Source organism: Halichoeres trimaculatus, unplaced genomic scaffold (assembly GCF_033239565.1).
Source record: "Halichoeres trimaculatus isolate MK-OKI-2021-1 unplaced genomic scaffold, fHalTri1.1 fHalTri1_scaffold_3, whole genome shotgun sequence".
Taxonomy (NCBI): domain Eukaryota; kingdom Metazoa; phylum Chordata; class Actinopteri; order Labriformes; family Labridae; genus Halichoeres; species Halichoeres trimaculatus.
The window spans coordinates 26,461,377-26,486,600 of record NW_027437181.1 but is presented as its reverse complement, the minus strand read 5'-3'; the positions used below and the strand labels follow the sequence as shown (position 1 = coordinate 26,486,600).

Genomic DNA, 25,224 nt, shown 5'->3' with positions numbered 1-25,224 from the left:
TAGAGCAACAAATCCCTCCAGCATGAGCAGCTGAAAAGAAACATCTGTGAATACGGCAAAACATCTGTTGACAGATGTCCAAGACGGGTAACATCCAGGCCTGGAGGAATGAGCCTGTCCTCTTGAATAAGGGCATGGATAATCTGACTTGTTGTTTATTTTCAACATGTCACCTGTCAGGAAGATCTTTGATACATTTATGGTCTTAGTGAGCACAGTATATGCTTAGTGCACATATTATATAATGTGGACTATTTCTGCAATACACAAGCATAGCAAACTTGAGCTGAGCTCCTGTGAGTTGTGTGTTTATGTGTGTGTGTGTGTGTGTGTTGTGTGTTGTGATGCCCTCTCTAGCGGCTGTAATTGGCAGCATGAAGCAGACAGACTCTGCTGTGCTCTGGCTTGTTATCACACTGACGGGCAAACTGGAAAAGACAGCAGTGTCACTCCAAGAAGCACAGCAGACCATGGAGGCACAAACGACATGTAGGCGCACAGAAAAGGACATACACATGAAGTGGACATGCACAGCAAGCACACACGCGACGGCTCAGACACATGCGAGCGCCTTGATGCTAACAGGATGTGACAGTGAGGAGAGTGTGCCTAATGTACGGCTCTCAGAAGATCTCCAGGAAGATGGAGGGGGTAGATGAGGAAAATAATGGATGCCCACAGCTTGATGCAAAGAGAGGGGATCAGGCAAGGTCACAGCTTGGGTCAAGGTCGAGACATTGCCAGGAATGATGAAGCTTGTTTTAAAACCAGCTGCAGAACATTTTTTACTCAGGCACTAAAGTGGTGTGAAAGAAAAGAAATCGACAGAAACGTCAGTAATGAATAAAGTACAGATCGAACTGGGCATCAATACATATCTATCCTTGGCCTTCAGAGGTTTTTGATAAAACTGAATCAGCCTTTAAATCATTTTGTGTGCTGTAAGCATGGTTTGACTGAATTCATTTTGTAAAATGTTAGCTGAATCTCTCTCCTGAATCATCTTCCTCTCTCCTCTTCTGTCTAGACGTGAGACCTTGTTGAGGTGCTCTCAGTGCAAGTTGGCTCGCTACTGCAACACCACCTGCCAGGTACTGTATTGAACTTAAGTGTGTGAATGATTGTGTGTGTATGTGTGTGTGTCCATCACTTTGTTGATATTCTCCTCTTCCACTAGAAACAAGCATGGTCCAGCCATAAGAGAGAGTGTAAATGCCTACGAAGCCTCCTGCCGAGAATTCCCACTGACTCTGTCCGTCTGGCTGCGAGGATCGTCTTTTCTTCAGTATGTTTTTTACTGTAACACACTGGAAGCACAGGGCCTACACAAAAATCTTTTGGTTCTTTTGTTTTTTAAAGCCTTAAAAAATAATCTGTTCGATAAGTGCCAAAGCTAACTGCTGTGATAAGTGCCTCAGAGGTTCACTCTTTCAAGGACAGAATCCAGCAAGAAGCCGGAGCTGAAGAGTAAAGCCTGATAAAAACGAAACTATTTTTTACAAGTCAATACCATATGGACTGGCCTTTCTTCTTTCTCCTTCTAGTTAAATCCATCCCAGAGTCCGAGTGTGGAGCTCTACCCCTTAGAGGAGCATGAAACACGTAGGTAGCCAATAAATTAAATGCACTTTGCTGAATTTCTCTCTGTTATTGTCAAAGTAAACTTTGAGACTTTCAAACTTTACAAATTCTTGTTTTTGAATAACTTCTTGCAGACCTGAGCTCTATGTCTGAGCACAAGAAACACGGTCTATCTCAGCTAGCGTCCATGTTAGAGCTCTACCTGCAACCAGAAATGCCTCACCTGGCACAGGAAATGGTATCAGCCCTGCCTCCTTCCTGCCAAGAGTCACTCAGCCTCATTGCAAAGGTACGCTAAATCCATTTAAGCATTGTCTAAGGGGCTGTTTACATGGAGACTCCCGCAAAGATTCTTCCTTTGCGTTTCCAAAAGCCACCCATGTTTATATAAAGAGGGCGTTCATACGACTCCAAGAGGACAAGACACAACGATGTAGTGGCCATGCCAGGCCAGTAGTTGGCGATGTGGATATATGTGTGTATTTATGCTACTCGGAATTCAGCCATCATTGTTAGGGTTGTTCTTTCTTTTTCTGCTGTTTTATTATGTGAGACGGTTGGCAACCCAACCTTGAGGCGCATTATCGCCACCAACTGCACCGGAATGACTTAACTGGATGTTGTGGCTGCGCATGCAACCTTCACCTGAAACTGCGAGTGAGCATGCAGTGACGTCAGCGTTTCACCCTGAAACGCTTTGCTTTGTGTTTATATGAGTGTGGATGGAGGAGCGTTTTGAAAACTCTCCACTCTGGAGAGCGTTTTTAAAAGTTTCTGTTTTTGGACAAAACGCAACACGGTCTCATCTAAACGCAAGGCCGAAACACAACGCAATGTTATCGGATTTGACCGCTTTGTAAATGCTGCCTAAGGGGCTGTTGACACGATAACTGTTTTAAAAAGTTCTGTTGCGTTTCAGCCTTGCGTTAACATGGAAACAGCGTTTTAGCCGACCTAAAAGGCAAACTTTTGAAAACCTTCAGGGATGGATTTGTCTGAAATGCTGCCGATACCTTTGCCATGTAAACAGTAAGCCGGTGTTTTCAGTTGAAACAATGACGTCACATTCCGCTTAGCTTGTGCTTGTGCTGCTCAATCTGCTGAATCTGCTGACTGTCGTTCAGCAAAATGTGCATCTGTTGCTCCACTTCTGCACTTAGTATTCCCCAATACACCAGATGATCAGCTCAACTCCATTTCGGTGGAGATCTACCAAAAGCAGCTTCTGGACAAGACAGTTATAGCACCAACTACAGGTCTGGTATGCTTACTACAGCGTTTTTAGACCACCGGCGTTTCCGTGTGAACGCAGATTGAACGGAGGCCTTAATCTCACCGTGTTCCTTTTTTGTACGCACATACACAACATACACACACATGTTGATGCTTTGGCACACATATGCACATGAGGAAACACACACACACACACACACACACACACACACACACACACACGCATACATGTGCAAAAAAAACAGACACAAGCAACTGTTTTTTGCTTTAAGCATCTCCTGCTGCTTTTGGATGGACCCCAACATATGTCTAAGATCTTCCCGGCACCTGTGATTAGGTCTTTGTGTGTGTGTGTGTGTGTGTGTGTGTGTGTGTGTGTGTGTGTGTATTCCCAGAACAACCTCAGGTCTAATTCTCTTAAAACACACCAGCTGTCTTCAGGAGAATTGAATGTGTGCAGCGTGGATGTGTTTCTCTGCCTCTGTTATCTGTTAGCTCGTGTGACTCCTCTCTAAGGTTTCACTGCCTTGGGGAGTGTGCGTTTCCCAAGAGGTCTGTGTGTATTTTGTTTGTCCCAATGACTGAATGAGTAAGGCTGATTAATTAGAAACAGCTTGTCAAAGAAGCTACGAGTGTTTCCGTAAAACCATAAAACATGAAAGTCACAGATGCGTAATCCTCTCTTGTAAACGTGAGCGACTATGACATGGAGGTCTTACACTCAAAGTTAAAAACCATCACTATTTTTTTTTAGATCCCAGGGTTTTTCACGATCCAAACCAGGTTAGAGTTTATTCCTGATGATTCCAAAATCTGCTCCACAAAGGAGACCTGGGGAAGAGACGAGTGTAGTGACGTTTAAAAAACTTTGGATCCATTTACTTGTGTTGTTGTTGGCAATGTTAGCAAGAGAGCATGCAGTGTTGCAGTGATGCAGCTTGATCATGACTGCTGTAGATGAAACACACTTTAAAACTCACTTTTACTTCAGGATGATCTAAAAAGTCTCAAAGAACTGCAGGTGTTCAGATAAACTGTGCTTACTATCTGTTTGTGACAGCAGGACCTCTGCTAGGAGTCAGTTTTACCAACACACAACATGATTATTGAGGAGGATGGAGAGTTTGTATCTTCCTTGAGATACGCTCATGCATTCTCTCTGCTCATGAGAGTGAGTGTGCATGCATGGGAATGATTGCAAAGCTGGGAAAAAACTGCTGATTGAACGAGGATCCAGATTCCAATGGGGATTCTGCTGCAAACAGAGGGAGATAAAGCGAGCGAACATCACCGAGTGGATTAAAGAGAAGAAGAAAGGGAGGAAGAGTTAGCGTGAGAAAAAAGAGAGGGGAACAGAGAGAGAAAGAGGAGGCACAGAGTAAGAATCATGAAGATGCTACAGAGAGAGCTTTAAAGAGGCTGAGAGCAGGAACTGCACGAAGTAGGTTTCTACATGACGTGTTAATAGAAAGTGAAGGACTAGGTTTGTAACTCTGTGACAGCTGCTCACTGAAAATGAGTTTGTCACTTAACATAAATTGTTGCGTGGTGATACCTTTTACGAACGAGCGCTGAGGGAATGAGATTTTAATCATTTAGCAGTCAGAGTGATGGCATGTCTGCATGTCTGCAGCTCTGAGCCTCAGATAGACAGGAAAATGATACTGTGGTGTCACTGTTCTTCCGGTGAAAGACTCAGTGAGTCTTGACCTATTTCATTCATTTTTAATTTGCTGTTTCAGTTGAGTTCATCTGTGTTTGTGTGTGGCTTCATGCATAGTAATTCTAAGTGAAAACAATCTCACACTGACACAGAACTTATTATGGTCAGTAGGCCAAATCCTTCCTACCCGCACTCAGACTCTGCGGTGTTTCCTCGCTGAGGCGAGACAGTGTTTAATCCTATTACAGAGCTGTAAGGCTGCAGCTTCTACAGTAACTTCAGTGATGTAGTGCTGCTGGACTCACAGCCTGCCTTTTTGGTTGAGCTCTGGATGAATGGATAAAGTGACTTACAGAAACCATAGGTCTCCATCTGTCCTGCTGGGATTGAACATCATCAAAGAGGGTTTGGGGGTGAAGGGCTATGTGAAGAGGCTTCTTTGATCAGGTGGAGGCTTTGAAAGACGTGTCGTGCAAATCCTTGGAATCTACAGGGTCTTAAAAAAACAAGGTGTAGAACATGGGAACTGTATCCATCCTACTCTTGGTCAGTTTGAAAGCCGTGTAGACTTTACTCTAATCCCCCATGTCTGATGTCATTGGGGTGCCATTCTTGCATCTTCATAGCCTGTCACCCTGTAATTTGATATCAGTTTTATTCAGGTCTACAACAGCCTCTGCACGAGAAGATGACCTGGATTCACACCAGAACCATGACGAAAAATGCACCAGTTCCTTTAATCTCTATTATTTACTCAGGCTTTTTATACCCGTATGCCTAACATGCAGGGAAGCGGCTGTAGGTTAGATTTGAATCAGGGCCGACCACTCAAGGCCTAGCCTTTATGGGCACATGACCCAACAGCTCGTTGGTACCAGCACCCAAACCTGTATTATGTTGAGTGGCCAGCAGGGGAGACTACACTGGTTGGAAAAAGGAGGAAAAATGGAAAAATAGAAACATGGTTGAATGAAACCATTAGAAAATGACTGTAGTGTCCCAAGCTCTTGGTTTGATTCTCATCAGGTGTCTTTGAAACTCTTTATCTTCTTCCTGTTCCTCAGTGCCAACTCACATGCACACTGTAAAAGGTATGGGACAAGACAAAAACAAATTGAGCCATCATCAATGATCATAGCAAAGCAGAAATATTAACAACTCAAACACAAGACAAGTTAGAAAGAACCAACTTTGGACAGTACAACAGAGGGCTAGCGAATAGACTGGTCCTGGATCCAGGCGCATTATCAACCATCCACCAACAAACCTCAGACCCTGGAAATGTGAGTATTTTAAATGCTGTGTGCTGTGGAGCAGATGTAAGAGCTTTTCCTCAGGGTCCCCCGGGTCTCTGTGTTAGCTTCAGGATGCTAACTTTAGCTGCTGTTAGCCTGTTGTTTTAGCCTGTAACGTTACAGTAAACGAGTTCCGCTGTTTTCTAAACATTGTGCACTCGGAGCTCGTGGTGCCGCTCTCAGTGATGTGGAAGAGCAGGGCGGTATCAGCGGTGGCTCATTTACATATGAAGGTCACGCCCACTAAATACGAGCGTTCTGAACAGAGGGGCTATGAGAGCCTGGAAACAATGCTGCTGTGCTTGATTTATTGGCTTTTTGGACCAAAACATGTCACTACCATTTCATGAAGACATCAATGATCCATATTAAACTGCAGAAAAGGAGCAGAATATGGGACCTATAAAACATGACCCAACAGCTTGTTGGTACCAGCACCCAAACCTGTATTATGTCTAGCAGCCAGCAGGGAGAGACTGCACTGGTTGGGAAAAGGAGGAAAAATGGAAAAAATCAAAACATGGTTGAATTAAACCATTAGAAAATGACTGTAGTGTTCCCAGCTAAGGCCTTGGTTTGATTCTCAAAAGGTGTCTTTTAAAGTCTTGTCACCAGACAAACAAAAGAAAAGAAATAACAATGAAAAACATCACAAAGTAGATAGCAGGGTCTTTTAATGCCAAATGACTCATACCCTTAAGGTTTATGGTCCCTGATGACTGCCAAACATTATTTTTAAACTGAGGAATGAAGTCATGGTGTCTGTTTCCACATACAGTGAAGTCCGCTGCATCCATCTAATGTGGTGGTAATGATCTATTATCAGTGGGATAAATCTCTAGCTGTTGTATAGCTGAGCTACAAATCAGTTTCCACGATTAATAATTTATAAACTTACTGCTGGAACACCTGAATACGGGAGCTCAAATTGAGAAAGTGACCCACAGAGCAGTCTTATTAAATTGTTGTATTAGGTTAGCTTATACTAGTGTGCTGATGATTAAATCTGTTTATTATTCTGAGGTATTTCTCAACGGCGGGTTTTAAAAAAAACATACAACCTTATTCCTTCTGCTGACATTATTTTTTGCTGACTGTTTTTGTGAGGCTCATCAGACTATATGTTTTTTTTTCCTTTGAAAAGTGCTTTATAAGTTCAGTTGAGTTGAATTCACTGTGCACACCAAGGATGAGATAACATCCTAAACCAGTCTGACTGACTGCTGTGAGTAAAAAGCAGCCAATTACAAACCAACTTGAAACAGATCCAGCTTTTTGTGCGCACACCATACTTTGAGACAGCTTCTTGAAAAGAACCAAAAGGTTTCAAACAGGTTGTCTTCTGTGAAATCTGCCATCAATCGTCCCTTGAGTACAGTTCAGCTTCTCTGCCACCAGAGCGGTGTTTGTATATGCTGCCTATAGGGGGCACTGTGATTGCATGCAGAAGCATCCTGTATGGGTAATGTAAAGAAGTGGGGAAGTCCTTTATTTCACTTTCTCTGTCTTCATCCTCTCAGCAGTCTTCTATGTTTCTGGAGTTCTGTTTTTGTTTTGTTGGCTGTAACTGTCTGTGTATCTGTCTCCTCTCTCCGTCTGTTCTCTGTACCTCTGTCTGTCCTTCCTCCTCTCTTCATGTCTCTCTCCTCATTATTTCTCTGTACCAAAGCTGCTGTTTCTCCTCTACTCTATTACTCTTCCAGCCTTTATGTTCTTTTAATGGCTCAAGTACATAACAAATGAGGAGTTTATTATCGTGCACTTTAAATGTTCAGTGTGCTTAACAAAAAACAACAGAATAGGTCATTACCGTGAGTGCGGTTGTGTGTTTGTGGGTGTGTGTATGTATTAGAGACTGCTCTGTTACAGTGGGGGAGTGTTTTATGCTATAAAACCATTTGTTATGCTAATAGCTTCTCTGTCTGCTGTGTACTAATACTGCTACATAAACACAAATGTTGCACACACACTGACACACACAATGAAGTCATACCACAGCATCATTACTGCTCTTAATATACCCCAGAGAAGCAGCAGGGTGGTGGGGGGTGAGTGTGCACAGTGTGTTTCATATGCAGCATATGCATTGCTGTGTATGTGTGTGTGATTGTGTGTTTGTGTGTGTGTTTGCCTTCATTCCTGTGTAGTTATGTGATTCTGATAGACTGCAGTTGGATGTGTGTGTGTGTGTGTGCATGGACAATGTTCTAGCCCATTGTGTGTTGCGGTGCAACACAGTTGGGGTTTTTGTGTGTTAGTATTAATTGTGTTTGTGTGTGTGCGTGCATGTGCGTGTGCGTGCGTGTGGGTGGGGGGGGCTTCAGACTGCTCTACAGCAATAAGCGGTGACAGATGAGATTTGGCCAAGGCACACTTTATTGCTTTCCTCAAGCAGCTTCCTTTCTCTGGACTCTATGTGTGTTGTGTGTACTGCTTATTCTACTTTATTAATGACAAGTTACACAATGGTACATTCAAACAGTTTGTATATGTGTGTATTCACATTCCCGTTTGTTTACATATGTGTTGTTGTTATTGTGTGTATTTGCCTCACATGATGTTTGTGTTCACTTCAGCTTTGTGTGTTTGAATGTTTTGGATGTTTTGCTGCATCAACATTAGCTTCAATGGAGCCCAGTCCAACATTGAATCTAATGAAATTTAATGAGTTATATTGTCAAACTTTTTGAGAGGGTGTATTTTACGCCACCAGAAACTGAACTTGAATTAAAATATTGAATTTGAAAGGGATGATGTGTAATGGAATTTAATGTGGTGAAATTGATTTTTTTTTTTTAGTGAATTAATTATCTTTAATTGAATTTGAAATCGTTTGACTATGAAAATTCAACTCTTTATATACTTTAAATTCAAAAACACTCAATTTCAATTTCATTTCAAAAAAGGCAGATTCAGTTTTACAATTCAGTTTCAATTCAGAGCGGCACAATCATTACGTCATCTTGTGTCTGTAGGGAGACTTCTAAACAGATTCACAGACGCCCTCTTCACATCCCTGGACTCTCCTGTGTTGTGTCTAGCTGTACTCCTCCTCCCCTGAGCGGGACAATCATCAGTTCAACTTTGGCTGAAGACCAGTGGTTGAATAATCAAGTTTTAAATCACATACACATGGTTGTCCGTCTACTATGTTGCCCTGCGATCGACAGACAACTTAACGCTGATTCGGAGAAGACGTTACTCCCAGTTCCGTCTTCCCATTTCTGTCTTCACAGTTCCATTTTCACAGTTCCGTCCTTCCAGTTCCGCCTTCACAGTTCCGTCTTCACAGTTCTGTCTTCACAGTTCCGTCCTCCCAGTTCTGTCTTCACAGTTCCGTCTTCACAGTTCTGTCTTCACAGTTCCGTCCTCCCAGTTCTGTCTTCCCAGTTCCGTCTTCCCAGTTCTGTCTTCACAGTTCCGTCTTCACAGTTCTGTCTTCACAGTTCCGTCCTCCCAGTTCTGTCTTCCCAGTTCCGTCGTCACAGTTCCGTCCTCCCAGTTCCGTCCTCCCAGTTCCGTCTTCACAGTTCCGTCTTCCTAGTTCAGTGATCTAGAGCTGCACGATTTGGGGAAAAGGTGCGATTTGCGATTAGGTGGACAATATTGCGATTGCGATTGTGCTTGCGATTTAATAAAAAACGTTGTGTCATGATGAGTCTACAGACTTGCTTGGTTATCATGGAGAAAAATCTGAATTGCATGTGCTGACATTGCGATTGCGATTGCGATATCCTCTTTTGCGATTACGTAATTGCATGTGCTGACATTGCGATTGCGATTGCGATTGTGATAATCGTGCAGCCCTACAGTGATCCCAGTTCCGTCTTCCCAGTTCCGTCTTCACAGTTCCGTCCTCCCAGTTCCGTCTTCACAGTTCCATCTTTCCAGTTCCGTCTTCCCAGTCCCCAGGTTAATGGTACGCATCACCACACGAGAGTTAGCGGACGTGTAAAGCGTGTCTGTGAATCTGTGCTCGATTAGTCACCCTACAGGCACAAGATGACGTAACGGTCGTGCCGCTCTGAATTTAAATTAAATTGTAAAACTGAATCTGCCTTTTGTGAATTGAAATTGAATTTGGTGTTTTTGAGTTGAAAGTATAAGTAGAGTTGAATTTTTTCTGTATTTTTGAATTTAAGGTAATTTAAGGTTTTTAATCTTAGGTATAAAAAGAGTTGAATTTTCATAAATTCAATTTCAAAACATTAAATTGTTTTACACATCATACTCTTCAAATTCAATATTTTTATTAAAATTCAGTTTCTGGTGGCACAAATATTACCTCATACTTTTACTTTTACTGCCGAAAGCTCATTAAGAGTTATTATCAAAGTGTGAGGGAATTATCTTTATATAAGTATTATGAAAAACACTGTCTGTTATTACAACAAAATAGAAAATGAAAAAGCATTTGCTCACAATATCTCTCCATCTCTATCAACCTGCTCCCTTCATGTTGTTACTCATTCACTTTCTTGGAACTTGGAACCCACAGTCTATCTTCTGATTACTGTATCTGTAAGTGATGATCAACCTCATTGTAGCACTTAGCATCAAACTACTTTCAGTCACTGCTTACTTTTATATGCAATGCATTTGTACAATTCAGCTTGTCAGGAACATTTTCTGGTAAGTCTCAGTTTCACTGTAAATAGAAAGTAACATTGAGGCTTCACTCAGGCCTACTCAGCCGTGTGGAACTTATGCTCTGATCCTCTGGTGATATACTTGCTATCCAGGGATCCTAAATGAGCCAGAAAAACATCATCACAGGGCAGATTTGTCCATCCATCCATCTTCCACCTCCTATCTGGGTCGCAGGGCAGCAATGTCATCAAACCAAGACCAGTGACCCCTGTCCCCAGCTACTTCCTCCAGCTCCTCTGGGGGATACTTAGACATTCCCAGGACTGCCAAGAGATTTAGCCTCTTCATTGTGTCCTGGGTCTACCCCACGCTGACCTCCCAGATAGGTATGCCCAAGACACCTCACCTCCTGGAGGCATTCTTACAAGATGCCCCCAACTACCTCATCCAGCTCCTCTTGAGGTGGAAGAGCAGCATCTTTACTTAGCCTCTCCTAGATGTCTGGGCTCCGAACCTTATCTCTATGGCTGAGCCCAGGCACCCTCTGGAGAATTTCATTTCAGCTGCTTGTCTTCAGGATCTTGTTTTTGGGTCACTACCCACAGTTTGTGACCATAGATTAGGGTTGGAACGTAGATTGACCGGTAAAAGGAAAGCTTTGCCTCCTGTCTCAGCTCTCTCTTCACCTCACTGCTGACGTCGCCCTGACCCATCTGTTAATCTCTTGCTCAATGCAGATTTGTAAAAGGCAAAGTATACAAGCTTTGTCAGGTCTCCTTACAACAACTTTTAGAGTACCTGTTTGTTGAATGGAGGCCAGGTCGATCTTTTCTGAAGCTTTCAGGGAGTCTAAACACTGATTGGGTTTTGAGGCACAAGATGACTTGTTGCTCATAAGAAACTCTTTTTTAACCCTGAGTGGATTGTCAGATCTAGTGATTAAAAAAAATATCATCAGATTACATTGGATGGAGGCCTTGACATCATTACAGCAGATGGTATTCTGCTGGCTTTTTCCCTCCGTATCAACTTTTTAAATTTCATTCAAAATCTCAATAATTTGTGACTCATTGGTGTTACTCAAACTAAACAGAACAGAAAACCAGAGCACTTACAGCACTAAGATTCAGGCCCCTGGGAGCAGAATTTTCACAGTTATCCATGTTAAATCTCCAAGTAAAGATAACACACTATCCAAGCTGTCAGCTTTAGGAAGCTCCTTAAAACATTTTCTCTTTAAACAAACTAATCATATTGAAAGAGCAGAATCAGTAGATAGTTTGCTCCAAAGCTGCATTGATGATTAGTAAGAGTTATAGAGTTTCATCACTGAGGACTGAAAATCTCGAGCATCAACCAACCACACGAGATACACAACATCGTCCACAGCACCTGCACGGGATGCCCATTGTCATCCTCTTACTGTTATCTGTGTGGGCATTCGTCAGTAGGACAATGGCTGATGAGTCAAAATGATTTAATTGAGTCTTATCGCCAAAGGATTGTGTGTTTTTTTTTTTTTAGAGTCGACGTTGAGGGAGACAACAGTTTGTGTGTAAAAGTTTCAGAATGACAACTTTTTGAGTCCTAATAACACCAAATTGTACCACTTTTCTCATAATCCTGATTATTAAGGCAGGATGATTGTGTTCTTGAATGAGAACTCACATTTCTTTGAACAGGAACAAATGAATCAATACTTACTTGTATGTTTTAGGGGTGTACCATATTATATCGTCTACGATAATATTGGTATAATTTTTTTGATGATATAAATTTGTAATTTCCTGATATTAACAGTGCAGAGACGCAATGACGTATGACGCTCCCTGCTGTGTACAAAAGAACAATAGCCAAGAGCGAAAGTAGCACGGCAGCATAGGGGTTGCCACGAAATTAATTTTTCTATACCGTTATTACCACGGTAAAGCATTGTTACACATAATTAGTAAGTCCATTCATTCATTCATTTTCTGAACGGCTTATCCTGTTCATGGTCGCAGGTGGCTGGAGCCTATCCCAGCTGTCATTGGGCGAGAGGCGGAGAACACCCTGGACTGGTCACCAGCCAATCTCAGGGCTGACACATAGAGACAGACAACCATTCGTGCACACACTCACACCTAGGAACAGTTTAGAGTGTTCAATTAACCTGATGAGCATGTTTTTGGACTGTGGGAGGAAGCCGGAGTACCCTGAGAGAACCCATGCATGCATGGGGAGAACATGCAAACTCCACACAGAAAGGCCCACTGGCCAAGCTGGGAATCGAACCAGTGACAAACCGTTGCGCCACCATGCAGCCCTAATTAAGTCCAAGTAGTGGTTAATCTATGGGGGAGATTTATTTCTCCCGACCTGAGAAGACACTTTACTGCCACAGCTATTCTGAAAATACACCTTTGAGGACAGTAGTACTGAGTCAGTGACGTGACAAAGTAAACATTTTTTAAAACATGGTTGTGTGTCTGGAGTGCCGTGCCGCCGCAGCACAGCGCAGCACAAGGTAGCGCCCATAACATCTGGATACCCGCGATCACAAGATCACAGGAGAATCACATGTTCCTGCAGGAATCCCACCCATGTTAGCGTACTTTCATCTGGCCCTCCCACAACTTCAGCAGCTTCAGTCCATGCCTTCTTCTTTCTATTGGTGTCCTTATAAAAAGAATGTGTTGTATGGAATTATGAAGTTTTTCACCTGCAAGATTAACTTTTCCTCCTCCAAAACGTCTTTTTAGAAACGTATTTTAAACTTGTGTCATAGTAGTAAATGATTGGAAAAGTGGCTTCCATACTGTGTGTGCGATAAAAATGCTGTTATTCATATGCGGCAACCACCAAACCCCCCCCCCCATATCATCATAAATATAGCTATCGCAAAATTTCTTAAAATATCGTGATATCATTTTGAAGCTATATCGCCCACCTGTAGTATGTTTGTTTTTTTAGCTTAAAGGTTAGGAGAGCTACAGAATAGAAGAATGTTGGAGGGAAAGAGTTGACAGGATATGACGAAGTCAAAGGAACTTCAGCATGAAGTGTAGCATTCACTGTGTCTGAGAAGGAAAACAGAAGACAGGGCTGAGGAAGGGGGTAATAAATAGATGAGTGATTGTAGAGAAAGGGGCTCTTATAAAAGTAACGACTAACACTGAGTTGGTGAAAGAGGATAAAAAATGAGAGTTGAGACTGAAAAAGCTCGGAGAAATGTGGGAGGATGCAGTGAAAAGGTAAGAAAAGAGGAGAACAAGTGGATGAAGAATGGGAGCAGGGAGAACATATGCTGCTCCATAAAGAGTCTGAAGTAGCACTATTTATTGTTCTGTGTATGAGGCTGTAACACACACACACACACACACACACACACACACACACACACACACACACACACACACACTCTTATCCGTCCATACTCGAAGCAACGCGTCCCTATGGAAAAGTGTGCTGTATTGTTTATTACCTGTGTATGGAGGAGATTTATCACAGTTGTTCAAAGACACACACGACTACCTTATGTCATATGTGAGTGTAAGGCCAATAATTTATCTCCCCGCTCAACTCCAATAAAACGAGCGGTGTGTGTGAGTGTAGGTGTATTTTTCCTCCACTCATTTTTTGGTTGTAATAATTTTCTGTTTGTGCGTCAGGTTCGTTGTAAAATAATTGTTTGTGCGTGCTGTGTGCGTGTTATGAAAGTTTGTGTGTTACTCCGTGTTACTCCGTGTTAGTGTGGGTTTGTGGGCGTAATTTATTCTCATGGCTTTCCTTGATATTTATTGACCATCTGTTGAGCAGCTAAATGGGATGCAGATTCTGTTTAACTAGCGTCCCTTAACAAAGAGAAAAGTTATCACGCTCACAACTTTCACGTGGGAGGAATAACGCTGTAAGCAGACGAATAACAAACTTTTATTGTGATTAAACAACATCACAGAGAGAAAGAGGAGGTCAAGAAAAAAAGACAAGGGGGAAATAACAGACCCTGATCTAACACATCTAGTGAGGATTATTAAAAGGAAAAACGTGATACATATAGTAGTTTTGAATGAATGTACCCCAAATACTGCTGTGATGGCAGGTTTTCATTGCTGCTTTGCTTGTCCTGTTTGTGTGTTGTGTGCATGTGTGAAGTCATTACAATAATCCATTTGTGTATGTTTTAGTATGTTCAGCCTTATCTCTCTAACATTTCCCTGGTCTGCCGTTGTAGCTGGCAGAGCCCTGGGTGCTAGCTAATTAGCGTAAGCTCTGCGAAATGCATGCACAGATACCACACACACACACACACACACACACACACACACACACACACACATGTGCAGCTTAGTGTAATGACTTTAAGTCCATCATAAATGCATTCAGAGACAGTTTAATAGAAAGAGAGAATAAAAACCATTTGTTTAATTGACTCAGATTGGCTGCCTGTGTGTGGGCTCACATGGGGGACACGAGTAAAGGGCTGGAGAGACAGAGGGAAAAGAGAAAAGAGAGCTGGAAAATTACAAATAAAGGAATATCAAGGGGAAAGAAGGGAGGGGGAAGGCAGACAGAAAGGAGTTTGGTAAGAAAGGAGTTTAAAAAAGATGGAAATAACTGAGAGTGGATGACAGGGGGTCTAACACCAGAAGCTTAAAACTGCAACAAAGGGTGATACAATTAGAAAGGAAGAATGCATGAAGAGATGGCAAGAGAAAGATAATGAAACTGTGAGGAGTAAGCACAGGGAAATCAGGAAAAAATTGTTGGAGAGGCGGCAGAACATTTGCATAATCTTGAATACAAATCTGGATGTTGCATTTAATCTTTCAAAGTGATTTGAACAGCAGTGTGTTGCAGAGGATAGGCCCGTATACATGTGTGTTAGTATGTTACAATGAGTGTTGTGGTGTAATGTGTGTGAGAGCTGGGGGTGGGGTTGGCTTAATGAACATCTTTTGGCTCCAGCTGCGACAGCCGCTATCTCTCTCGTCTCCTGTATCCTCCTTCGTGCTTTCTCTCTGCTCTCTGTCGCTGCAGCGTTTACAGTAATTACTGCTCTTTGCAGCTTCACAGGGATGGGAACAGGGATGGAGGCTGATAACGTGCTGTGGTGTGAGTGTTTGTCTAATTTCCTGAATGTCCTCCAGAGAGATGCTCCAGAATGTGAGATTCATGAGTCAAGTTTATCTCACTTATTCCTCTTTTTTAAAGCTGCACAATGAACTGTGTAACTTGTGTGTGCCGTCAGGATAAAAGCGTCAAACACTGTACAGTGCATTCAGACCAAGAATCATGATCCTTTGCTGGTCCCCAACAAGGTTCTCAAATTGCTTAGGTTTGAGATAAAAAGTTTGTAGCAACAGTAAAGTAACCACAGACTTACTTTAACCTTATTGTAGAAAGTGGTTCAACATCTGTTTGTGGTTGCAGAAGGGACAGATCGGTCTTCAGCAGGGCGTTATGAAATTAAGAGGGCTTTCACGCCAAAGTCCAGACTTTTGGACTTTGCTTTGTGGTCTGAACCAAAAAGACAGATGTGAAACCTCCCTTGGACCCTGGTCCAGACCAAACAGCCGGACCTTGGTCTGACCAAAAGAGGTGTTCTCGGTCTGTACCAAACAGGATTTTATATTTTTTAGTATTATCTTGGAAGGCTCAGACCTTTGTACTAATGGCAGGACGTTACTACATGACTACCAAAAAAAAAAAAAAAAACCATAATACTAATAACCAATAACCATCGCCAAAATAAAATGAACCATGGAAGCACACAGGGAGAGGAAACGAAATGTCTGATGAATATTTGGTCTTTTGAAAAGGGCCACCTTGAAAAGGTACATGAAAAGACTGAAACTCCCCAGTTGTTCTCCATGAGAGTGAAAGAGAGAGGGTATGAAGGGACAGGAGAATTTGGCCGCCGGCTGGCCAAGTGACTAATCATTGAAAAATACAGAGACACGGGAAACATGTAGTTAATGACAATATTATGTAGGTTAGCCGCACAAGGTCTGTTAGTCTATTTGCAATAATGACAGTGTAAAACTGTTAAAGACCAAAGCAAATGTATACAATGTAACAAAAACACTGATCTCGGTCTCGACTTTGAGGTGTGAAAACACTCTGTAGGTCTATAACCACATACTTAAGTAGATAAGTACTCCTAGAACTTAATAATTTCAACATCTTTTGTAAATTATGGTAAAAAGGTTTAAGAATTGCTCTTATCAACAACAGAATACCCTCTCAGAACCAACCCCTCTGAGCATTTAGGGCCCGTGTCCATTAGCAGCAGTTTTTAGTCTTGCAGCATCCAGAAACTTCAGTGTCAGTAAGGTTCTTGTCAACTATCAGCAACACTTCTGCTTAGACCTTTTTCTGCTTGTTATGGTTGAAAAAAGTGAGCTGGCTGTGATATTTACTCACAGAAATTTTACAAAGAACACATAGAGTCAACAGAAGGAATCATGTCTAGATGTTAGCAGGAGATCCAGAACTAGAAAAAAACTTGTCCAAAGGCAAAAGATTAACCATAAACTATAGCTAACATGTGGTAAGTAATTCTCCTATAAATTATCATGGTGTCTGGTGTTTTCTGGCTGAAAAGATCGTTGCACAGGAAAGAGACGCTATTAATGTACACAGGCCCTAAAACAGTAAAAATCCTCCATATCACTTCAGACTGGACGATCTTGTTTCTCAACAGATATATGCCTCAAATTTAAAGAGGTACCAACTCCTTTTGTATCCCAGACTTCTTGATGATACGACGGAAAGAAGCTGGCTAATAATGTTTCTATTAAGAGCTATCTATTGGCCAAAAGTCCAATTTACCTGCTAAAATTGAATTTCTATTGCAATGTCCTTGCAACATTCAATTTATTCTGTGAAGGCTGACATTTTTTCTGTAAGCACAGAATCCACAGAATCTATAATTTTTCAACAGCTTTTTTTTATCAACTTCATACCATTTCACTTATTATTTCAGACAGCTGAAAATAAGTTTATAAGAGACAGAGGGTCCGCTAACTCACTGAGGAACTCCTTCATACTCCCACATTTGTAACACGGCCTCTGGTTGGTGGAAAGTCAGGAACACAGTCTCTCATTGATCAACTGGCTTAACACAGAGCATGAGACACAGATCCTGTGTATAAAATAAACACAATCTCAAAAGACAAACTGCAACCTGGGCTGAATTAGTCGGCTATAAAAGGGAATTTCAAAGAAGAAGTGGAATCAAGGGCGTACACGTTGATACCTGGGGAAAAACAAGGTGAGTAGTCAAAATAGCATACAAAGTGTAGGGATTGGTTGAATTCTTATAAAACTTTAATATTGTAACTTCCTGAGGCTGTTAGATAACGGAGTTCACTCTTCACATCATTAACAATGTTTAAACTGCTGACATGCTGCTCACATAATTTAAAGAAATCCTATCATCAGTTCCCATTATTCTTCAGCATGTGTCATAATTCTGTTTGGTTAAGATGTCAGGATTGAAGATAAGGTAATCCTACACACACTATGGCATTTTTCCAGCTCTAACCTGCCATATTAGCCCTGATGTGGAGTAATAACCAATATGCTGGTGTGTTATCACCTCCTGTCATCATGCTTTTTTCTCAGTCTTCACACAGAGGACAAATGAAGGCTGGATGTTAGATAAACGCTCAGGTTATCACAACCACAGTGTTTGATCTGCTGCAGGAACCAGAGTCACAAAGTGTTGAGTTATTACATTCATCTTAAATCTTGATGAGGTGGAAATTCATACATATGAAGGCCTAAATCTGGCCTTTTCAATGGGAAGAAATCCTGCAGGGGAATGAAACTGTAATGGGAAATTAATTAAAACAGCCCTGAGGCGTGGAGTAAATGAACAGTGATGCGTCTCTATTACACAGAAGTTTCCAAATGAAGCTTTGATTATACAGGTTATGAACTGGACGAGAGTACATTTCCAAAACAGAAATCCTGCTCATGCTCCATGCTTTTCCATGACATGAAACCATAACTTCGGGGTTTCAAACTGTGGTACGGTAAATCTGGATGGGTTCAGAGATGTAATGCATTTATATTTTTCCTGTAAACACACACCTGTCGGGAGCTGGCTGGCCAGTGTAATGCAAAATCAAACAGTGGGGCATTTTTTAATCTTTTCATAACAGTGTGAACAGCCCTCTGGGAATAATGCAGGTACTCCAGATGGCCGGCCTGCCTCTGAGAGCTGCATTTATTTGTTATAATTCACAGCCTATGATCTGCAGCTTGCTGAATTATTGGGTCCCCGATAATGTTTTTTTTTTTTTTTTTTTACATTTTAGTCTTTGTCACACTGTATCTTTGGTTTTATTGTGAGCCTTAATGTATCAACCTTAGTTTGTTTTCTGCTCTCATACCGTTATTACATCGGAGGAGAATGGTTTCATTCTTTGTCAACTCTTTTCTTGTTTTGGGCAGTGTTATTGGATAAAACTGAAGCACATGTTATAGAAGGGTGATATTTCTGATATGCTTTATATTATCTGCCTTATTATCAGAATCTTGCCTGGGTCTTAGAAGTCCCTGTTAGCTAACCCAATCCTGTGTAGGGTTGGGTGCTGAATCCTTTTGTAGGTATCAAACAAATTCCGTCTGTAGTACCCAAGGGGCAACATTTGGTTAGTAAAAATGAAGCCTATGCAGAAGTGCTAAAGTCACTGTTTGTCAAGAATCAGTTGAGGCTAGCTGCAGAAAGTGCGGGTGTCACGTACATACCCAGCCATAAAAACAGACTTTTGCAGCATTAAAAAGCACATTTACAGCCTGGTTCAAAAAACAGCTTGAATCTAAAACACTGATTTCACTATCAGCACACACTGCGCGGTGAGTGAATTTTTTTCTAACTCGGTGGTTTAGAAGTTATTAGCATTGTTTGATTTTCCAATCACAGGCACGGACCAGGTCACGTGACCGCTGGGCCCTCCATAGCTGCTCAAAGAAAAACTCACAGCCGGCGTCATAGCGAAAGTCGCTGCGTCCGTGGATTGTCTTCATCTCACGGTTTCAGGAACTGACAGGTGACGTCTCAGATGCTTCGTCCATGTGTTATACAGTTTATGGTAGTACCGAGTACTGTTTCGCATAAATCAAATGGGACCATGTTTTGGTACCTAAACACATCCATGATAACAGAATTCTAAGTTTATATGTTGAGAAATGAATACATTGAATTGAAAAGCATTGAAATTTCATAATTGAACAAATTAATATTTATTATAGGGGTGGGAGAAAAAAACGGAAATCGATATATCAGGATTTTTTTTATATCAAAATTGGGATTCTTTGTCAAAAAATCTTTTCTTTTTTTCAAATTCTTCATTTCAGTCTTTGTTTATAAACTGGATTGGCAAAAAGTTAGCTTTTTTCTCGAGCAGAGGGTAAAAAGTTTCTGACTCTTGTGATGTGCATTTTAAGGGAAACTTTGGCTCCTGGTATAGCCTGTAGACACTATCATCATCATTTAACTTTTTCACATGGTCTGGTGTAAAAAAGAGAATTAAAAATCGCAAAAATCTTAATATCCAAGAATCGCAACTTAAATTGAATGGCACCCCAAAAATCTAATAAAATCGAATCGTGGGAATAGGGTATCATTCCAGCGCTAATTCATTACCACATAAACACACACAAAAGTACTGAAAATAGGTACCGTTGAGTACCGATACCGATTGCCAGGTACCAGGTATTGGTACCATGTTGTTTCACACATGAAAGGTACCCATCTCTAATCCTGGGAGACTGTGCAGTCAGAGTAAGTGTTGTCTTTGGGAATTCTTGGAAAACTCATCACTTTATTACAAACACAGTCATACAAAGTGCATGATAATTTGGCTACTTCCTAAGCACGGATGTAACAAATCCAATATGGCCGCGTCCAACGGTTGGCTTTATTTCAGTGTGTCAGAACAGACGGGTGATGTTGCCGAGGCTACATCCATGTTTTATACAGTCTATGTGCTGAAGACACTACCTTCACTTTAGTAAAAAATATTTCCAAAGACTTTGTATAGTAAAACTTTGAAGTACTTTATAGATTTTTGATAACCTAAGGTTGGTCAGAAATAGCTAGTTGTATAATTTATCCTTGAAATGAATGATGAGTCATAATTGAATAAGGGGAAAGAAAACACTACATTAACCAGATGAGAAGCTGTTATGAATCAGTGTTTCAGCTCTTTGAACACTGTGAAAATGTAATGTCTCAGAGTTAGTCTGTCACTCTCATTCTCTCCATGAGCTCTGAAGGTAACCAGGTTCAGCTGTAACCACATGCCCTCCTCCTCCTCACACGTCACTCTCTGTAGGTCATTAATGCGTTATGTAAAACGTCCATGAAAGCTGTCTGTGAATCAAAGACACTGAAGCCTGTAAAGTATCCAGCTGAAGAATGCTTAACCATCAATCCTTTCATTTCCATCCTGAATATAAATGAGCTTCCTCGAGGTTCATTTTCTTGTTCTCCCTCTCATCTGTCTCTCATCTCTGTCTCTGTCTCTCAGCTGAACACTAAACCCTCAGTTCTGCTCAGGGACAGTGAGTCACACCTCACTGACTTTAAAGCTAACCGCACATGTTTGCACCATTTGTGTTGTTGCCATCTTTTTAAAGTGCAAATGTGCAAACTTGGACACCCAAAAAGGCAGTTACTGCAGCTCATAATGAGGAGGATTATTTTTAGAGTCGGGGGGCTCGTGAGGAGACATGTCTACTTGTGTTTTATGTACCCTGAATAATTGTCCGGCAATGGCTGCAGGGACGAGGGCTCAGAAACATTTTGTGGCTCTTTTTCTCCCTCTATCTTTTTTTTATGGTCATTCATGCTGAGCTTCCTCTTGTTTAACGTTTGCAGTTCATCAGGAGCACAAATGAGACTGTGTGTCTGTGGACGCTGACACACTAAAACATGCACTTTAGTGGCTCTATTGTTCAGTGCTGGTTTTCTGTAGACTGAAACAAAAAAAAAAAGGTTTAAAGTTGCTGTTGTCAGTCGTGCCAAAGTAATCATTCTGTGTCCAAAGCTGTAACTGTATGAGTCTTTACAAATGTCAGCAAACAAAGCAGTTAAGATAGATGTTTTCTTAACGTTCTCCAAAATGTTAACAACTTCCATAATCAGCAGCCTGAACTGTTCCACAAACTTAATTTTTCCTACAGGAATAGTTTGAGTTTGTGGATTTAAACAAGAGTTGAACTTGGGTGAATATGAAGAAGAATTTCAGCCATAGGGAGTAAGAAGTTTTTAAATCTGTTTTTTTTTACTTGTGGGTTGTTCTCAGAGAAGGTCAACTTTGTTTTTTTTATTTACTTTTTGTATTGATTACTTATTTGAATGTTTTGTTTCAGCTTTGGTTGTTTTTAAAGTGCAATAAAGTATAAATAAGGTTGAATTGAGAGTAGTACACCTTTATTTTGAAGATTTTTTTATGATGCAATGTGCCTCACAGTATGTGGCACTCATGCTTCTCTAAAGCATGAGGTTTTCTATAGATGTAAGCAGCATCAGTGGGCCTTTGATATAAAACGGGGCAAACTATAATAAGTGTTTTAATGATCTATAATTAATTTTCCACGTGCTTCAGAATGACTAAAAATGTGAAATTCTGTGAACATTTTTGGCCAGTACAGATCATTTTTTTATGAAGGAGTATTATTAGTTTCTTCTAAAAGAACAAAATATCGTTGATCGAATTGAGAAGGCAACAATAATGGGACATTAGACAGACATTTGCAGAATGTTGTTGAATAAGGAGCTGAGATTATTATCTTCAGTCGATGCTCAGATGACTCTTTGTGCCACACTTTCTCCCTGAGAGTGTTGGGAATATGACCCCAAACACAAAGCTAATTACTGACAACATGTGAGCCATGCTGGGAAACCTCTGGTGAGTTTCTCCAGCATCTGTGTTGCACAAAAAACAGTTAAAATAAGGTGTATTTTTTTAATAAAAAGGGAGAGCTCTGTATTTTTGTGGCAGTGTTTATTGACTATGGTGTGTGAAATAAGAGTATTGGACCTGGGGCTTGACGGACTCGCACTGGGGTACCAGTTTGGCCAGGTGGTTAAGTCATGTACCTTGTGTGCAAATGGTACCCGGGTTTGATGAAAACCTGCTTCCTCTTGGGTTTGAACAATAAACAGCTCCAGAACTCTCCTTTTATTTCTCATTTATATAAATAAAATACAATCTTTAGCGAGGTTAATGTGCAGAACTATGTTTTTGGCCAAGTGACTGGTGTCATTCATGCACTTTGGCTTGGCTCAGTTGTGACCAATAAATCTGTTTTAAATGCTCAGTGTCACTTAATTTACAAAATAGAAGAAGCATCTTGTAGAAATCGTGTTGTAGCATCAGCAGCCTCTCTAGATCTGTAGGACCAAGCACCAAACCTGGGGTCACAGAGCTTTCATCACTGCTGCTATGGATGGCCAGATACCAATGCCAGGTATCAGTATCTGGTCAATACCAGCCTTTTTTCAAGGTATGGGTACTCGTAAAGGCTGCAGATACCAGCAGCAGATACTCAAGGCAAAAAAATCTTCCTCGCCACTAGTTACTGCAAATTGCGGCGATTTAAAGGGATAGTTCAGTTTTTTTGAAGTGGGGTTGTATGAGCTCTATGTGACCACTAAGGACATTAGATACAGACACTGGACATCGAGATGCTGAGTGTTACTGCTGCCACGACTGTTGTTGTTGTTGTTGCTGTTACAGGACACTCCAGAATTTAGAAGAGCAGGGAAATCTGTGTGATGAGTTACACAGACGGCTTGAGAGCCAGCAGTGTCCTCAGACAAATCCTGAAGAGTGTCTGTAACCAAGTTCCACTCGTGACAGCAGTAACACTCAGCATCCGTGGGCATTGAGTCACAGCTCAGACATTTACACCACTGAGTATTTCCGACTCTATCTTGATGTCCACTGTCCGCGGATGTTTCCTCTGTATTCCTTTCAGTCTCCATCTATAGCAGCTCCTCTTCTGTGTAGCTACTTTGGTTCATACAGGTATCCTTTTGGTTCCAAAGTGAATGGAACTTCATCATCACTGTCATAGTCACTCATTTTGAATTTCCTACGCTGCCTCACAATCCTTAGAGTACAAACAAAAGAATTACGATACTTGATGAAACTTACACGAGGCTACAACCGGCACCCAAAGCATAGCTTGTTTACATTCCCTACAGCTGAGAGGATGAGGGGGGACGGAGCGCACTAGCGCTGCGCGGAGGGACACATGACCAGTTTGTTAGGTCCGGATAAATGTTTATATTTCCAAAGACATAATGCACTTAAAAAAAAAATTTATGTAGCGTACTCTTAAACTGTGGTATTACTTTTTGATTTTAGTTCTTGTAGGCAGAGAAAATAGCCTTTGAATTTGGTACGGTCTCTCCTTGTTAGCGCCTATTTCCTCGTCACCATTGATTACAGTCTGTGTCTCACTGAGGGAGAAAGACAACTTTCTACTGTATCTAATGTCTTTGGTGGTCACATAGAGCTCATACAACCCCACTTAAAAAAACTGAACTATCCCTCAACTGAGTTGTTTGTGTTTTATTTGGACTTAATGACAGAGTGACTGTGCTGTCTTTCATCAAAATGATCTGTCACTGTTAATTAAAATTGTATGTATCAAAAGTAGTAGTAGTATCGGTATTGGGTATCAGTGAGCACCCAAAAAGGAGTGCTCGTACTGGTATCAGTCTGCATAAAAAGTGGTATCAAACATCCCTAACTGCTGCCCCTTCCCTCTGGAACTTCTTACCCAAACACATCTGCAACTGCTTCAACCTTTCCACATTTAAATCTCAGCTCAAAACTGATCTTTTTTTTAGAGTAGCTTTTAACTGTTGATGCTTAAATCATTGTGTTATTGTGTTTTGTTTTTAATGTGTCTTTTTCTTTCTGTTTTGCATTCTGTTAAGTGTCTTTGAGTACTTTGAAAAGCGCTATACAAAATAAATGTATTGCTATTATTAAAGTGTAGTGCATCATGGGGAACACTGTAGCTCTAAAAAGATGGAAAAATAATCCACTGAAGACATGAGTGTAGACACACACATGATTTTAAACACACACAGCTCCATTGTGGAATCTGCACACATTTGCTGTTTTCCGTAATGTAAAACAATTTTTCATCCTTACTCCTCTCCTCTCCTCTCCTCTCCTCTCCTCTCCTCTCCTCTCCTCTCCTCTCCTCTCCTCTCCTCTCCTCTCCTCTCCTCTCCTCTTCCATCTTTTTAATCAACCAAAGAAATGCACTTCTGACACTTTTTTGTAGCTGTGCCTAATTGATTTTAGGGAGACTTGTAATTATTTGTCACTGTTTAGAAATGATTGAGTCTCTTGAGATTTCAACAGCTCACTTGAGTCAAACACTCATGGGAGCTGTAATTGTTGAAAATCGTGGAGTAAAAAAAGGACAATTATTATAATACTTGATAAGCCAGATATCCCATCTAAGCTAAGGGGAAAATCTCAGTCATGCTTCAACAGAAATAATGTATTTTAACTGTAATTTAAGATTAACAATTAGTCAACAACCAATAATACAATAAAATCAGCCCATAAATTGTTAAATGTTTTTTCCTTGAGTACGTTTGAACCAACAGATAAAGGTTGATCATGTGGACACACACACGTCCATGTCTCTACCAGGCTCATCTCCCATTGGCTGTTGACTACAGTTACCATGGAGACACAGAGTGGCTGTTAATCATCATATTTTTATTTCAGGTTGTGCTGAAGCCTTTTGTACACAGAAATTAGTCCACAGTCGTCCTGAGTGAATAATTCATGACTAACCGGAGCAGATGAAGCAGCGCGTCACTCTTTCACA

At 41.1% G+C, this 25,224-nt stretch overlaps 1 protein-coding gene across 1 annotated transcript in view; it reads left to right on the top strand.

Annotated features, from left to right (window-relative positions):
- smyd3 (SET and MYND domain containing 3) overlaps positions 1-25,224 on the top strand; it is a 111,511-nt gene that overhangs the window by 25,856 nt on the left and 60,431 nt on the right. Inside the window, exons 2-5 of the mRNA XM_074667204.1 lie at positions 1,028-1,091; positions 1,178-1,285; positions 1,545-1,602; positions 1,716-1,870. Of these exons, the coding sequence (XP_074523305.1) occupies positions 1,028-1,091; positions 1,178-1,285; positions 1,545-1,602; positions 1,716-1,870 (385 nt within the window). The remainder of the gene's footprint in view (positions 1-1,027; positions 1,092-1,177; positions 1,286-1,544; positions 1,603-1,715; positions 1,871-25,224) is intronic.